The 18,024-nt window shown below is 39.3% G+C and overlaps 3 protein-coding genes across 3 annotated transcripts in view; 1 reads left to right on the top strand and 2 right to left on the bottom strand.

The window, feature by feature from the left end:
• Positions 1 to 5,959: 5,959 nt before the first annotated feature.
• Positions 5,960 to 12,048, top strand: LOC135337286 (uncharacterized). Its single transcript, XM_064533200.1, has 3 exons — positions 5,960 to 10,932; positions 11,026 to 11,301; positions 11,355 to 12,048. Exons 1-3 carry the CDS (start codon positions 6,171 to 6,173, stop codon positions 11,642 to 11,644), a joined length of 5,328 nt encoding a protein of 1,775 aa, XP_064389270.1. The 5' UTR covers positions 5,960 to 6,170; the 3' UTR covers positions 11,645 to 12,048.
• A 1,217-nt stretch (positions 12,049 to 13,265) lies between these two features.
• LOC135337287 (uncharacterized) lies at positions 13,266 to 15,546 on the bottom strand. The gene has a single exon (XM_064533201.1). It carries the CDS (start codon positions 15,544 to 15,546, stop codon positions 13,420 to 13,422), a length of 2,127 nt encoding a protein of 708 aa, XP_064389271.1. The 3' UTR covers positions 13,266 to 13,419.
• The window catches only part of LOC135337226 (metabotropic glutamate receptor-like protein P), a 9,213-nt gene continuing 6,076 nt past the window's right edge, over positions 14,888 to 18,024 (bottom strand). Inside the window, exons 2-3 of the mRNA XM_064533120.1 lie at positions 16,056 to 17,426; positions 14,888 to 15,977 (exon numbers count right to left, since the gene is read on the bottom strand). Of these exons, the coding sequence (XP_064389190.1) occupies positions 15,699 to 15,977; positions 16,056 to 17,426 (1,650 nt within the window). The 3' untranslated portion in view covers positions 14,888 to 15,698. The remainder of the gene's footprint in view (positions 15,978 to 16,055; positions 17,427 to 18,024) is intronic.

Consider the following 18,024-nt stretch of genomic DNA (forward strand, 5'->3'; position numbering starts at 1 on the left):
CATGCTTTTGGATGGTTTAGGAGATTCACTGCCAACGCTTGCAGAATCAGAGATAGGACGAACGTTGCCGTGGTCACAACACAATCACACAACTATACAATACTGTCAAAATGAATTGCTCACTATATACACAGTACGTTGATCTGATGTATTCATGATGATAGAATTCCTAAATAAACTTGGTTACAAAAAGACACTTTTTTCTGGCCAGGAGAAAGAAGTTAAGTCTTACGTGCTTACAATCGATTATGCTCACTTTAAAGTTGAAATGCTGGCATGCAAGCATCACCTATACGAATCTTTGATGATCACAAGCAATACTATATGCATATAGTAGGACACTCCATCTCCTCATGTGCTACTTATATACATACTCAATATATATTTGGTGTCTTTAGTTATAGAATCTAGTCACCCTAAGAACATAAACATTAAAATTCAAATTAGCATGGATTAAGTTTATACAATGTCAACAATAACTATACATATAGCTTCCTGTTACATAAAACGTATTGAGAGAAGTTCAGAAAGAGTCATACTAGACTATGATCTACATACTAAAACTTGCTGAGAAAAGACTATAATTATTGATCTATAGCTGGACAAAATTGGTGGTGAGAAGATTTATACTATTATAGAATCTTATATGCACTGTCATGTATGCATGCATCCCTTATATATAGCTGTATACACTTATCCATTAGTATAATTGAGGGATTAACTGAACTCTTTAGCTAAGATAATTGTGCCCTCATACATAATTATATGCAGACTATCACAATTGCAAGCCTTATATATGCCCACGTTCTACTTATCTTTATTTGCAGATCATGCAATACCTAGCTGTTTTCAACTAGATTTCAACTCCATAATAATAACAATACACTGCTGTACAAAAGTATAGATCCACTGACATATTAATTAATATAGACCTTGAAGCTACGTCAAAGAATCAAATTGAGCCTTGCATTGCATGCCCAAAGATATCGACTGGAAAATGGCGAAAATATTTGTCAGCAATCACCTTCGGCAGCACATTTTCATGGTGGTAGCACTTATCATATACTTGAGTGGCAGCCAAGGTTGCAATGAGTTGTACACAATTGTGCCATCAAACTTTATCGGCCTGATCATGAGGCTGTCTGAGGCGAGCAGAAGTACCATGACTACTGCATGATGATGGTGCCAAGGAAATTGTTGTGTATAGATACAGAGCGATGAGAGAAGGAATAGGTGTCACTGTCTCGAACGCACCTAGCATATTGTGTGATGTGACCAATCGAGGAGATTATGAACTTAAGAAAATACTAAGTCTGGCTGATTTTAAGTTGCTGTGCATTGATTTTGAGCGAGGCAAAGAAAAGCTTACTTCAATGTTTACTGGATTCGGAGCAAATATTAAATTGGGCTCTTGTGATATTTTCAGAATTGGACGATTATTTTTGTGTTCACCATTGGTTCCTTTTAAATCGAAAATTAATAAGTAAGATTCAGTTTGGATTACATGTTCATCACTTTTTTTGCTGTGAAGATCAACAAAATTCATTGATGCAGAATCTCTCAGAGTTGTTGTTGATTGTGTTGATGCTATTAAAATACTCTTGTGAGAATGTGCCTTTGATGAGTACTGTGGTCCGTTACCTGACAACACGATTTCAGGAATTCCAATATATAGGTGCATGTCAACAGTTTGATGACCTCGGCATATGTGCATGGTAGTCGGGAGTTTTACTATCAAAATAGTAATCCATGACAAGTGAGTAATTGCTCTTTTACAGGCCAGTCCCTAGGCCAAAGACGTTCAAAATATTGAAGCCATTGATCAATTGTTCTGCATTGTGGTTGTGTTTTCGCTTTGTGTGACATTTCTCCACCATGTTTTTAATCTGTTTGTAGATGCCTGGCCACTATGCACACTGAGTGTTTGGCTCTCTGCAGGCATTTATATCCCTTTGTGTCCTTAAAATGGTTTTTTCATATATAGCTGCAAACAAAGCACTGTCACTAGAATTTTTGCTTAAATGCAAAGCCTATTGACCATAGTAGTTAACAGGCTATTTAGCTCCATCAAGATCACTGCAAGACATGCAAGGGGGGTCAGATGTCTCGTGTATCTATAAGTATATTCGTGTAATTTGATGACTGTTGACCAGCTCCCACACTTCCATTTCCTGTTTAATTCTTACTTCCTGTTTTACAAGGATAATCTACATGTAGAACTACTCTTGAATTTAACCATTGATTTATCAAGCAACCAAGGAGACTGCACCAGTTGGCCCATAAGACTAGACAAAAGTGGTTTTCTAAGCTAGACTATAAGGTAAAAACTCGCTTCAGCTTGCATCACAGAACTTACGTGTGATTTACTGTTTAATAAATAGCTCTCTTTAACGTGTTGTTTGTACCACTCAGTGAAAAGTATATATCTGCATACCATATACCTGTGTCGGAGGATTCAGTGTCCCCCACGTCCTGCATGGATCCTAGAAACTATAGCCTATAATTATAGCAGGAGTTCATAATGCACCATCAATGTCAGTACCCACTACCCCCCCCCCCCCATGCGGGATATGTCGGGGTTTAGTTACCATATATATACCTGTGTCGGAGGATTCAGTGTCCCCCAGACCCTGGATCCTAGGAACTAGGATTTAGTGATTATAAACATTGCAAAAATGCAATTAATTATAGACTAGAGTTATTATGCCTCCAGGCGTAGCCGCACGAGAGATACAGTAAAACTGCATGTGTGTTGTGATACTGCTTTAAGCATTATCACAATACCACTACTTCAAAGTGTATATCTACATCGTGTGGTGTGCATGTGCATGCATGTGCATGTAGTATAATACATTGCATTGTGTCAGTTTGTGTGTATAGTGGCATTGTAAGCAGTCACCTGACACACAACACACAATGAGCAGTGTCACATGTGAACATCTGGCCACCTCTACAGGCCTCGAGGGAATAAAGGGGGCTTTGCGCAGTGCAGAAACAGTGTATAGAAATGTATCGTAAAACTGAAATATCCATCAAATCAAACAAGATGCTCATAATAGGATAGGAATCGGGAATGATCGCAAAGAACAAAGATTAGATCGATAAAAACTGTTGCCTTCGAATATTGCCTACAAGTTCTATAAGTATAGCCTATTATTTTTCAACCAGCATGTCGTTAAAGAAGTCCATGAAAGTGTAGACTATATAGTTTGCTCAAACAGCTCATTTTTGTGTCCACACAACACCAATCACTCTACCCTTTTTGTTTGCTGTGTACGCACAGGGTAATAAGTCATTGTGCATATACACATGCAGAGCTATATAGCTAGCTAACTATATAATTATAGAGACAGGAATTGACTGATTCAGAAGTCTCTAGTATGTTTGTTGCAGCCCTTCACTCCAAGATATTGTTCTTCCTGTGGCTTTGTCACAATGCTAGTGTAAACTTTTGCCTGTTCAGATTACGGTCATCCCATTGTCGTTGTATATGTATGGCTTTATGCATGTAAGTCTTTTGTTAGCATAGCTAAGAGAAGCTATCAGTATAGGACCTGAGCTATTAGAATCGAACTGTGCGAATGTACTATAGCTAGATACGTGATTGAATGTGTTTTTAAATCTTTGTTTTACTGATATACGAATTCCTCAGATTCTGGGAATATAGGTATAATTATGGGTGCCATTTGCAAAAACATCATGTATGTGTAAATACACTCACTGTATCGGTCTCCCGATTTACTAATTAAAATCGTCCTCACACTCTTTAATATTGTTCTCTAAATGAATGTCCTCGCGCTGCGCAGCCTTAAACCTTTACTTGCTATTGATTGACGCTTTAAAGTGTAACAAACGGTGCCCTCCACTGAGCGGCCAGCTATCATAAATGTCACAAACAGTGCACAAAGTTTACTAAATTCGGACAGACATTTAGTAAAGTAGTGTGAGATTAATTTAGTGAAATGGCATCTATAAATTTAGTAAATTGGGAGGAGACAGATAAGTGAAGTGGATTTTAAGTATGCAGTTTTTACACAATCATAGTGTTTTTTAAATAGGTAGCGCATATGCAATTAAGCAGTCGATACCAGGCACTCAAACAATAACAAGGAGAGGAAATGGGCGCATAGGAATGAGGCTAACACACATGCATCTAGCCTTCTACAGGCCTCTTGAAAAAATGTGCACAATATCATAAATTTAACTGCATAATATCCTGAAATATACAGACAAAGAATACAATGTACAGAATTCTCTGCTACAATTCCATCACAGAGGAGGCTGGAATAAGTTGAATATGTCCAAAATTCCTAGTCGTGGACACAAGCTTATTATTTCAGGCGTATGTACAAAGGGAAACCGTATGGGTCAATTCAAGTTTGCTCAGAAGCAGAATATGATACAACTTTTTGCTTTAGCTAGTGCAATGAGATGGGCGGAGTCAATTTATGAGCTGGTTAAAATGTTATAAGACACACAACGAAATGCTGATGCCTCAGTGGATGTGCTACATAACAGTGGCGGATCCAGAGGAGGGTCCATGGGGTCCCTTGACCCCACCTTTTGAAGTTAACTTTAGAAGGCTTAATGACTCCAGCTAGCTATTTATCAGTTTTTGTAGCTATTGTAATTTGATTCAATGATTGTACTGTTGTTTTGATGTATCAACTGCCAAAGGAGTGTTCAGGTTAGCCTAGGCTAGCTAGTTGACTGTTCGTAGCAGCTATAGCTAGCTCTACGTAAGTCTATTATGGGACTTCCCCTGGCTGAGTATGGGATTTTCCCTAGCCACGTGTGACCGAAAGTGGGCGTAACCTCAAAAAATTCGCGCTGCGCGCTCGTTAGTTTGGACCCCCCTTTCATTTTTCCTGGATCCGCCACTGCATAACATAAAGCTATAATTATTGCTAATACAAAACGTGATATATAAACGTTTTTAACTTCCCATGCATGCAATGTGGTGTGTATACCCCACACATGCAGGCAGGGCTGGAGACAATGGCCTCCATGATTTGCTCCCCTAGGTGTTTATGAGGTAGACACAAACATGTGCATGGTGGGGTATAGGTGGTGTCCTATGGGACAAGTGTGAGTGTGTTGCTGGCTGCTGGAGACTGGTTATAGCCTGCATGACCTTTCTCAGAAAATCAATTTAGTGGAACTGTCTTGTCCCATGATCTCAGCTTCATTAAATATCTACACGTTTTTGCATCTGAGCATCAAGTTGTATCTCTGCTGAGCAAACTCAGACAAAAACATGACTTCTGAGTCCACAGACATAAAAACACCAACTTATAGTCATCTGCAAGAGAAGTTTTGAAGAAATCCACTATTATAAGGTGAGATGATTCCAGCCTCTACCGCACTTCATGTGCATGCTAAATATCACGTGATCCATGCTCAATAGAAAGTGATTGAGCAAAAGAAAATGTGATGTACCGAAGTTATATTAACTATGCCATGAATGGAAAAAATAGAAAACTGATGGCGTAAATAAGTCAGTGTACACTTACACAGATCTATATACATGTATAGCTGTGGTACAGAGAAATTAATTCTGCATGTGGTCACTATAAAAGAATGTATAGGTTTGTTGTAGCATTTCACTCTGTAGCTCTTTTCTCTGATCAATATAGCAACGTATACTACTAGGCCCTGATAAATTATGCTCGGAATAATTTTAGCATAAATATAAATGGGTGTATTGGCATCAATGTCGATTTTTGGTAAAGGTTATTTAATTAAGTTTTGCATAATGACGTCCTAAAAATGGCCAAAAAAGGTTGAATGTGAAATTCTAAATCAGCAAGATAACACTGAGAGTCATGTTGTGTGCTGTGTTTATGTCTGCGTTTAATTTTGTATTAATGAGGGGATAGAGCGTCTTACTATGCAAGTTTTACGGATTCACTATCGTTTTAAACATTCCCTTGTTTGTAATGTGCTAAGTGCTCTGTACATGTGTGGCTGATAATGATAATAATAATGAAATCATGAATAATAGCAGCACTTATATGGCATAATTTGTACACAACTACAGAATTCGCGCAGTAAGGCTACATCCCCTCATCTGCTCCTTTAACTTTTATGACACATTTGAGGGGAAAGCATAATTAATCAGGGCCTACAACTGAACACACATTGCAGATACACCTAATGCATAGTCACAAATGGCTGATGACTGCCAGTCATGTGATACTGCCCTGCACACTGCTGCAAGCAGTGGGAACTTAGATGAGGTCAGAGAGCTGTTGAAAACAAAGCAATATGAAGTGGACCTAAAAAACTCGCACAACCAAACATCTCTTCATCTTGCATGTGCTAATGGTCATATTGATATGGTTTGGACACTAGCCAATGACTTTGGTGCTGATATAGGAGCTTTGGATAATGGCGGTAATACACCATTGTTCTTTGCTGCTAAGAACAAACATGTACAAATAATTGTCATGCTGATCCTATTTTCAATGTGTGGTCGACTCTTCAATGGAATAGCACTACCATGTTCCTTTAGCCGTAGTAGAGTTGATGATCATCATGTTAAAATGTTTGAGGATGTCCTCTTTGAGTACTACAATAATTTTGAAGCTGAGGAGAAAACTATGCATCTGATAAGCAAATTCTTTGTTGATTATATTCAATTCAAAGATTATAAGGAAGAAGGCTTTTTTACACTGCTTGTAGCTGCATCACTTGGTTTTAAAGACTTGATTAATCGGTTAGTTACAGAGAAGAAAGCAGACCTTAATATGGAGGGTTTCTGTGGTTTGTCTGTTCTCCACTGTGCCTGTTTTGGAGGACACGTACTGCTCGTGGAGAGTCTTATTTCAGAATATAGTATGGACCTCTCTGTGAGAGATAAAGAAGGACGCTCAGTTTTGCATTATGCCGTATCAAAAGAGGTTCCCCATTCATCCAATGGTAGTCACATAGAACTACTTGATAAACTGGTGATGCAATATGGCCTCAATTCCACAGACAGAGATAATAATGGAGACACACCTCTACATATTGCAGCCATGTTCGGACATGTTGAAGCAGTGAGAAACCTGATCAGTAAGCACCGTGCTGATATTGATTGCACTGATAATCAGAACACTACTCCATTGATGCTAGCTGTGCTGAATGGTCATATGTCTGTTTTGGATGCGTTAGTTAAAGAATTCAACGGCAGTTGTCATGTACGAGGTTACAATAGCCTCACTCTCCTTCACTATGCCTGCTACGGTGGCCATATAGAGCTGATAGACAAACTGGTGATGGAATATGGCCTCGATCTCGCAGATAGAGATGATCATGGAGACACACCTCTACATATTGCAGCTTTGTTCGGACATGTTGAGGCAGTGAGACACTTAATCAGTAAGCACAGTGCTGATATTGATAGCACTAATGATCAGAATAATACTCCATTGATGGAAGCTGTGCTGAACGGTCGTGTGTCTGTTTTGGATGCGCTAGTCAAAGAATTCAAGAGCAGTTGTCATGTACGAGGTTACAATAGCCGCACTCTCCTTCACTATGCATGCGAGGGTGGCCATATAGAACTGATAGACAAACTGGTGATGGAATATGGCCTCGATCCCACAGATAGAGATAATGATGGAGACACACCTCTACATATTGCAGCCATGTTCGAACATGTTGAAGCAGTGAGACACTTGATCAGTAAGCACAGTGCTGATATTGATTGCACTAATAATCGGAACTCTACTCCATTGATGAAAGCTGTGCTGAAAGGTCATGTGTCTGTTTTGGATGGGTTAGTCATAGAATTCAACAGCAGTTGTCATGTACGAGGTTACAATAGCCGCACTTTCCTTCACTATGCATGCGAGGGTGGCCATATAGAACTAATAGACAAACTGGTGATGGAATATGGCCTCAATCCAACAGACAGAGATAATGATGGAGACACACCTCTACATATTGCAGCCGCTACAGGACATGTTGAAACAGTTAGACACTTGATCAGTAAGCACAGTGTTGATATTGATTGCACTAATAGATGGAACTCTACTCCATTGATGAAAGCTGTGATGAATGGTCATGAACCTGTTTTGGATGTGTTAGTCAAAGAATTCAAAAGCAGTTGTTTTGTCCGAGGATACAATAGCCGCACTCTCCTTCACTATGCATACCAGGGTGGCCATGTAGAGCTGATAGACAAACTGGTGATGGAATATGGCCTCGATCCCACAGGTAGAGATAATGATGGAAACACACCTCTACACATTGCAGCCAAATTCGGACATGTTGAAGCAGTGAGACACTTGATCAGTAAGCACAGTGCTGATATTGATTGTACTAATAATCGGAACTCTACTCCATTGATACTAGCTATGCTGAATGGTTGTGTGTCTGTGTTGGATGCATTAGTCAAAGAATTCAACAGCAGTTGTCATGTACGAGGTTACAATAGCCGCACTCTCCTTCACTATGCATGCCAGGGTGGCCATGTAGAGCTGATAGACAAACTGGTGATGGAATATGGCCTCGATTTTGGAGATAGAGATGATGATGGAAACACACCTCTACATATTGCAGCCATGAAAGGACATGTTGAAACTGTGAGACACTTGATTACTCAGCACAAAGTTGAAACCAATGTCATTAACAATGTTAACTCTACTCCACTGTGTTTAGCTGCTGAATGGGGTCATGAGATCGTGATACATGCCTTAATTAAATTGAATTGCAACCCACATGCCAGAGGCTACAACGGTCAAACTCTTCTTCATTATGCTTGCCAGAATGGTCATATAGAAACTTTAAACAATTTAATATCAGAATATAAGGTTGATCCAAAAATTAGAGACAACGATGGGAACACACCTCTTCATATTTTGTGTCGTACTCCGCATACTGAAGAAGAGAAGCTAATAAAAATCCTTTGCGAGTACCAGTACTGGACAGTGTTTCAAGTTAATAATAATGGCAACACCCCTCTTCACACAGCAACTCTCTTTGAACAAGCTCATTGTGCACGCTTACTATTGCAGAAATACAATGCTCCACTATTTGTGCGAAATAAAGATGGGAAGACCGCCCTCGATTTAGCTAAAGCTCAGAGGAGCCAAAAAATTATTACAATTTTTGAAACTCATAATTTTGAGATCCAGTCAATCTACCAGCAACTAGATAAACTTGCAAAACAAGAGTTTGGTGGTGAAAAGAACCTCACAAGATTATTTGTTGTTGGTAATCCAGGTGCAGGGAAATCCACGCTTGTTGAGACTATAAAAAAGGAAAGTTTGATCAGTTACTTCAGCACATCAACTGTTGCCCCTCACACTGCAGGCATTGTTCCAAGTACTTATGACAGTAGTGCTTACGGAAGAATGATACTCTACGATTTTGCTGGTGATTCCGAGTACTATTCCTCACATGCTGCAATAATGGAGTCAATCAACACATCGAAAGGAAGTAATATCTATTTGATAGTTTGTGATTTGAGTAAAGGTGAAGAAGCTGCTGGCACTAAATACAGCTACTGGCTTTCATTTCTATCATACAATATTAAGCAATTCTCAAACACAGTTATTTTACCAGTGGGAAGCCATGCTGATGTCGTTAAAAAAACATCAGTTGAACAATCATTATGTGTGCTGGACAGCATATCACAAAAGTTCTGTAGTAGCTCCAAGATTGATGATCTACACGTAGATCAAAGTGTTGCTCTTGATTGTCGTAGACGAGGAGCTGTAGTGAATGAAATAAAGGAGCTTACCAAGAGATTCTCCAAAGTAGTATCCCCCATCGGACTTTCCCCAGAGACAAGCACTGTCTTGGGATTGTTGAAGAAAGACTTTGAACATGTTCCAGCTTGCAAAGTGAGCCTCCTTATATCTCACATTGAAGAGACTGGAATTCCGTTACTACTAAATTCATCATCACTATACCCTCTCATAAGAGAGTTACATGATTTGGGTCTGCTAATGGTGATAGAGAGAGAAGGGGACTCCATTGAGAACCACATAATCATTCTCAAGATATCAACATTCACATCGGATGTACACAATAAACTGTTTTCGAAGTCTGCTAAAGCGGACCTTACCAAGCACATCGATCAACTCAAGCTCAGCGTAGGCATTATTCCAGAATCACTACTTGAGAAAGTACTGCCAGAGTACATCACAAAAGAAAGTCTACTTAAGCTGCAGTACTGTCAAGAAATTGAGAATTTGAATGTGGAAGAGGACCACACTCTTTCTCAAGAAACTCCTGGAACAGTACCAACAGATAGTGCCACTAAAGAGAAATCTCATCTATTTTTCCCTGCTCTGTGTGATCTCAAGCTCGAAGAAATTCAATGGCCACAATCTGAAGAGGATAAAATTACTTTGGGATGGTATGCTGAATGTGATGGTAACAGATTTGATTTCTTCCCATCACGATTTCTTCACGTGCTTATCGTTCACCTCTCTCACAACTTTGCACTAAAACAAAGTCTGCCCACAAGTTACAGACTCTCCACTACAGCTTCCGATTTTTTGATTACGGAGGTAAATGCTGCTAATCCTCGCTGTCGTGTCTGGTCGACTGGTCTGCATTGGCTTATGAAGAATGGAGTGGAGGTATTTGTCGATATGCCTAAAGACGCTGATAGTAAAGAGCTGATCGTACTAGCAAGGAGTGACGTTAAAAATCAAGTCGAATGTTCCAACACTCTGCAACTAGTTATTCAGAAAGTAGTCAAAGCAAAGGTTGAATTCTGTGCTGGAATAGTGCCTACTGTTTCTCTCCTTGACCCGAGCAACCTCAAAGATGAACCTTTTCCAAATGCTAGAAATGCAGTTAAATACCCTCTTAGAGATATTGAAGAAGCATTAGCAGAGGGCACTGAGCGAGTCATGGATAAAGAAGGAAGATGCTTTTCCACTCCAATCAAAGACTGGATTAGCCCAACAAGATGGTCCATATCTTACTGGAGTAAGTTTCACACATGCACACACACACACACGTACACACCCACCCACCCACCCACCCACACACACACACACACACATATTTATTATTGTACAGATTGGTTGTTTCCGATGGATACCTTCTTGGTTCACTCCGCTTTGCAAGGAGTAAATAGTGCTCAATGGAAACTGCTGGGAATAAATCTTTCGATCTCCTGGAACAAATTAGATGCCATTGAAAACGAAACATCCTTCCCTGGTGACATTGCTAAGAAAGAGGAAGTAATTCGACTGTGGATGTCTCAAGAACCCACCTGGAACATGTTGGTAGAAGCTCTCAGTCAACCTACAATTGGATTGTCCCAGAAAGCAAGTCAAATCTCACAAGAGCATAGTAAGTACCTCACAATCATTATAGCCATTTATTCATGCGCACATTTTATATAGATGTGTCTCTACAAGAAAAAATTCTTGAAAGCAATTCATCCGTCTGCCCCAGCGAGGACTTTCTCCAATCGTTTGCTGCCATCATTGATTCTCGATGGCGGTGTCTTGCTTCTCCCCTCTCCCTTACTTCTGAAGACATTGTGAGCATTAAGGTAGAGACAAGAGGAGCAGAGCCAACCAGACAAGCACTCGTCATGCTGCAGAAGTGGGCAGCCAGGGAGACGGCAACTTATGGTCAGTTAAGAGAGAAGCTCCGTACTCTCCGTACACTCTCAGTGTTTCATATCTGAGTATCATGCATCATCACAGCACAAATTTATATCTATAGCTACATTCAATTGCACCTACTAGCTCTTTAATGAACCATGTTTGTGTCACTGAACTTTCAGAAGTCATGCCTTGCCACTTAGCAACAATACTATAATTATACTACTCTACTTTAAATTGTCATTTCATGCACCACCTTTCATCCTTCAAGATTAGCACCTTTCTGTTAACCGTTATACGTACTGGTATTTTAACGTTGTCAATAGTTATTATTCGATGTACAACTTCGATCAATTTTACACTCAGTCTAGTTCTAGCTTTATATTTTTTTAGCTAATTATGTTGTGCAATGTCATGAATGTTATAGCAATTGTGGAAATTCCTGTACATGTACATTTTATTTTTTATATACTTCTGCATAATGCAAGTCTGTGTACACGAGTAGCGCAATTAATTATAAGCTAATAGAATGTGTGCCCTATATAATAATTATACAGAGCTTACAAATTACTATAGCGTGTACAAAATAATAATTAAGATAAGGCTAATGTAAGTAACATTTCGATGTGCTTTCCTGCAGCTCGAGTGGTATTTCATTCCATTTATGTATTGCATATTGTGAAAAAGGAGTTCGCAAATGCATTTGTCTTACAAATTGGATTCAAATTATAATGTTATCTGTGCTCTTTAAATTGAGAGGGTATGCATACTCTTCTTTTCAAAGCAAAGTTTCCATTGAATGTTCATGACCTGATAAAAGGTATGAGAGTTTCAGGTGCTGAACGTGGAAAGGAACGGTATATATATAGGCCCACAGTATCTATAAGAGAGTCGTATACAGTCCAGAGTATATTGTGCACACTTAAAGGCTATAGTTTATGAATACGGTATAGCATGTATAACACATTTATATATTTCGAGGATATAAAATTTCGCAGAGCGACCGTTACAAAGGTACTTGGTATTCATTTTGGTCCACTTTAAGCAGAGGGCATTCACTTTGCACAATCATGTTGGGAAGAGGTGGGATAGAGACATGTATTTATGCCCCGGCCCCTATGATTGAAAAAAGTACAGTCATGAATCAGTCATTTTGGGCAAAGGCTGTAGAGTATATAAACTTTCTTGGAAAATCTGGCCCTAATTAATTGAGCTAAACGCACCTGATATATAGACCTTCCCTAGAGTTACATAATACATCTTTCTCTTTCACCTTCCAAACTCAAGTTATGGTTACATCTCAAGGATGCATGTGACGTGTATTTTCCTGTTTTAGCATAAACACTAGATAGATTCTTAATTGATATTTACCATTAGCATTCAAACCTGCATGTGTGTATATATATGTTAGCTCATTGTCATTATATGCCTCGGTGTGTGCACATGCGCAAGTGAGGTATCAATTATACGGTATCTAGTACGTTCGTTTGTTTGGACAATAATTTCTTTCTTGCACCATTCCTTGCATGCAAGAAACACAGAAAGAAAGTATTGTATTATCTTCCTGTCGTTATTTAAACACTTCCACCGAGGCATCAGCACCTGTTCCATGGTGCTCACACGCTTTGTTTTCATACTCCTCTTGAGTTGTATAATGCAAGCTGCTATAATTATTATATAGGTTATATCTTGAAGGCCCAACATGAATGACTTGGGAATCAAATATTCAGTACGAAGGACACATAATCATAACACAACCATTTATCTATAAAAAGTCTATCTCTTTACTTATCAAATCTAAATCTAAATCGCAATTAACAGCTCAGCTTTAAGTTCCTTATCATCATCGACTTCGAATTCATTGGCTGCAAATGACGTTGTTAGTTTGTTCGTTCCTTTTTTCTGCAGCACCAGTTTTTAATTTCTTTGCGACTTCTTTTATCTTGAGCCATATTTTGGTCTTCTTTAGTATGTAGTGGTGGAAATGGTAGCTGATTATTGTCACAAAGAGGATGAAAGCTATAGACATTGAAACATTGGTCAGCGTTTCTTGTTGTCGGTGTGTTTCAGCAACATAAAAAGTGCCAATAGATAGAATGCCGAGATTAAGCAGAAAGAATGTTTCATTAAGTTGCTTTTTATACACTCGGTTGTTCAATGCTATCAGTCCGAACGCAATACACCCAGATGATAGCAGAGGGAGAGATGTGTCTGGAGCCATGGCAACTACTAGATTATGAGCAATTAGAGCAAAGAGGAGCAGTCCCACCCAGTAGCGATGCTTGGGAGGGAATGCAGCATGGTATGTATCCTTAAAACTATTGTAGTATGTGTTCTTGGTCCATATCATAACCTTGGAACAGCGAGGAAACCATTGTCCAAAGAAGAGCAGTACAGTAAACAATACACCAGCAATGAGGATTATGATAGCAGCAACAAACTGAAGGATGTGATCACAAGTGAAATATTGCACATTGCCGTTGTATAACAAAACAGTCTCAGTTGAACCGTCAGAATATTCCAAAACTCTGTTTTGTAGTGCAGCAACAATAAACCGTAAAAGTTTGGAATAAGAGAGTAGGATGAGTGTGCCTAGGGCAGCAACTGGGTTCCTGTTGGAGAGGAGCTTTGCAAATGAGTCAAAGTACTTGCTCAAAACGATTATAAAGAATATTAGAAGAAGCAAGTAAGTGGGAAAGACGAGTTGAAGGAGCACGTTTGCTTGAGAGTTCATTCCATCGTAAAAGCAAGTCTCGATTCCCAGGTCAAGATTCACCCATGATATAAAAACTGTTAAAAAGTTGTTTAAACTAGGAAAGAAAATTGCTCTATTAGCAGCTACTATGTTGGTGTAAAGTATGAGGCCATGAATATTTCCAGTTGCTATAGTGATGTTGAGCACGAGAATTAAAGTAACAAGCAATATGCCTGCCAGTGCTATTGGTATTAGTAGAAGAAGATAAAGATTAGAGCATTCTTTACAGTTGGACGTACCCAAAACAAGACTGAGTCCTGGTTTACATTCTCCACACAAGACACCACTTCGATTGTAGGCACATTGTTCGTCAGGGTTGCTTAGATTGATGTTGACTGGTTTTTCTACACAATAGTCAAATACACAGTCACTAACAAAATACCCTGTTTTGTTGGTGGTATTTATAACTTCTATCCATATGTTGTTATTACTTTCTAGCTGTATGGTCTCATTTTTCTCAGAACAGCTTGTTATCTGATAATCTTGTTGCAAAACTGGATCACAGTCACACTTGCACTCAATATTGGATTGAATTAACTTGAGCCCAATAGGGCATGTGCAGGGTAGAAAATAAATATTTATAAATTGTCTTGAAATTCCCAAATTGATGCATGGACCCTCGGCATAGAGTTCCACTTGAGCAGAGCTGTCTTGTGTGAATACATTGTACTCTAATTCTGTGCACTGATTGCCAACTTCTTGTTTTGCCTGTCCTTCTTTGAGACGACCAACACCACTCTCACTGACAACAGAACTGCGAATTCTAGCATTCACTGGATTTCCAACTTGGTCAACAGCCATAACACTGATTTTAAACGTGTGTCCCTTTCTTGTAAAAACAATGTCGCTTTGTGAATATTTACAAAAAATTACTTGCACAGGCCTAGAAGAGATTGATAATTCGGTGGAGAATTCTATGGTGTTATTTATGTAGTCTAACCCATTTAAAGAAAAGTAATATTCAGCATTTTGACTTACTGTACACCTGTCCAACAGACCTCCGTAGATGTCTGCTCCTGACTGGGTAGCCGTGTTGTTAGTCATGAACGTGTTGAAATGGTTTGCGAATCCGTAGCCATAATTATACAATTTAATTGTTTGAAAAAAGCATTCAGCAAAAATGGTTTGAGTAGCACCAGTTTCTATAACTCCTCCTCCACACGCACTCCTATCCGTGTCATCCGCCACAAATATTCCCCCTCCGTACTGAGCCAAGTTGTTGTTAAACATTAACGTGACAAATATATTCTGAGCCTCATATTCATTGTCTTTTTTATATAAGTACAAGCTCGAGCTTTGCCGTAGAAACACTCCACCTCCACTAACAGTTGCTGTATTTGAGTAGATGTTAACGTGTGAACGAGTTAGTTTAATGGTTGTAGCTACTGCATAAATGCCTCCACCATTCTCAGCAATGTTGCCAACAATCTCACTTTGTGTATTTGTATACCTAAACACATTGGTAACACAGATTGAAACTCGATTCTGCTTGAATAAACATAAACGCCTCCACCATTCAGTGCTGTGTTGTGATATATCTTTATTGGCTCATTTACAAAGAGTGTACTGTCTCTCAGAAATATCCCTCCTCCAAAGGTAGTAGCCGTGTTGTTTTTTAGCGTACTTTTGCAGATGGACATAGTACTGCCTAGATTACCATGAACCGCTCCACCATTCCTGTTAGCACTATTGTTTGTCAGTGTGCTGTCGGAGATAGACACACTGCTTGAGTAAACACCAATCGCTCCACCACTCCCGTCAGCTCTATTATTTGTCAGCGTGCTTTCGAAAACGGACAAATTGCTTGAGGTAACATCAATTGCTCCACCAAAGTCAGCTCTGTTGTTTGTTAGTGTGCTGTCGGAGATAGATACACTGCTTGAGTAAACAACAATCGCTCCACCACTCCTGTTAGCTCTGTTGTTTGTCGGCTCGCTGTCGGATATGGACAAACTGCTTGAGGTAACATCAATCGCTCCATCAAAGTCAGCTCTGTTGTTTGTCAGTGTGCTGTCGGAGATAGATACACTGCTTGAGTAAACAACAATCGCTCCACCACTCCAGTCAGCTCTGTTGTTTGTCAGTTCGCTGTCGAAAATGGACAAACTGCTTGAGGTAACATCAATCGCTCCACCTAAGTCAGCTCTGTTGTTTGTCAGAATGCTGTCAGAGATGGACAAACTGCCTGAGGTAACATCAATCGCTCCACCATTCCAGTCAGCACTGTTGTTTGTCAGTTCGCTGTCGGAGATGGACAAACTACCTGAGGTAACATCAATTGCTCCACCATAGTCAGCTCTATTGTTTGTCAGTATGCTGCCGGAGATAGATACATTATTTGAGTAAACATAAATCGCTCCACCATACCGAAAAGCTTCGTTATTTGTGAAGCCACACCAAGTGATAACTACAGTACCCGATACCGCTTTTACCGCTCCTCCAGTCACAGCACTGTTATAGTTGAACTCTGTGTTGCTGATCAGTGTGCTATTTGATTCAATGTAAACTGCACCTCCACCATTTCTAGTGAACCCACTATTTGTTATGTACACGTCATCAGCCTCAATGTGTAGTGCCCGAGCAGTGTTGTTCACAAAGAAAGTGTTCTCAATTGTTGCAGTTTGAGTATTTATGTGGTTTTCCACCTGATTGAGTAATACAAAAAAGTTTGTATAGTAGCAGCCATTTATATAGACATCGTGGGCACTGTCAACGGTCAATCCTTGATGTGAATTTTGTGATCCAACATTCACTCCAATGAAATCCAAGCCTTCAATACTTAATTCAATAATATTAACAAAACGTATCGTACCATTGCTATAGAATCTGATTACAGTTGTACTTTTGTTCCGGCTGGTAAAGTGTACATGTCTAAAGTTACGAATCAATAACTGCTCAGTTAACACATGATCTCCAGGTAGAAAGCTCAAGGTGAGATTGTCTCCACCAGATAACAGGTCTGTTTGAACAAGCTGCTCGAGAGTGAAACAAGTTCCATTTCGATATCCATGACACAAGTCAGTTGAATCCACCGGCACAATGTGATAGTGCTCACTCCTGGTAACAGTAGCTATAGGGTCAGTAGTAGTACTAACCAGTTGAGAACATCTCTAGACAGCATCTCTCTGAAGTGAATGTGATGATGATTAATATAATTATGCAACAAATTATAAATTTTAACTCACTGTTGTAATTGATGCTGCACTCTTTTCTGTTTAACTACTTTTGCTAGTCAACGAGTGCTTTAAATATGTTGTGTCTTAGTGATTGCCATGCATGCATATCCCCTCCATTAGGGGAAATTAATTGTTAATTGCATGAAAGCATATAAGGCACTAGTTCAACCACATAATGGCATGGCCATCCGCTGTTATTGTATTGTTGATTGGGTATTTCCCGTGTGTTTCCCCAGGATAATTAGGGTGCAGCCAAAAACATCCTGTTGGAAGCTAGCCCTAACATGTAAAGAATGCCCCACATTGTGAGATGTGGTTGATATACATTTCATCCAGAGTACGTTTTGGTATCAGTACTAGTAATGGCCTCCTAAACAGCTACTGGATGTTTTCGGGCCAAGAGAATGATTGTTATAAAAAAAAAATTATACATGACTAAATTTATAATGCTTTTTTCCTTGCAGCAGCAGTTGGACTGTTTTGACCCAATCAAGCATCAAGATATCTCCATTCTGTTAAGTAACAGACATCA

Source organism: Halichondria panicea, chromosome 6 (genome assembly GCF_963675165.1).
Source record: "Halichondria panicea chromosome 6, odHalPani1.1, whole genome shotgun sequence".
NCBI classification, from domain to species: domain Eukaryota; kingdom Metazoa; phylum Porifera; class Demospongiae; order Suberitida; family Halichondriidae; genus Halichondria; species Halichondria panicea.

Excerpts from the sequence above, each read along its gene's own strand:
- LOC135337286 (XM_064533200.1), top strand. The coding sequence starts at position 6,171 with ATGGCTGATGACTGCCAGTCATGTGATACTGCCCTGCACACTGCTGCA. Across the intron at positions 10,933-11,025 it reads ATGGTCCATATCTTACTGGA|ATTGGTTGTTTCCGATGGAT; the intron begins GTAAGTTTCACA and ends ATTATTGTACAG. Across the intron at positions 11,302-11,354 it reads TCAAATCTCACAAGAGCATA|ATGTGTCTCTACAAGAAAAA; the intron begins GTAAGTACCTCA and ends CATTTTATATAG.
- LOC135337287 (XM_064533201.1), bottom strand. The coding sequence starts at position 15,546 with ATGTTTAACAACAACTTGGCTCAGTACGGAGGGGGAATATTTGTGGCG.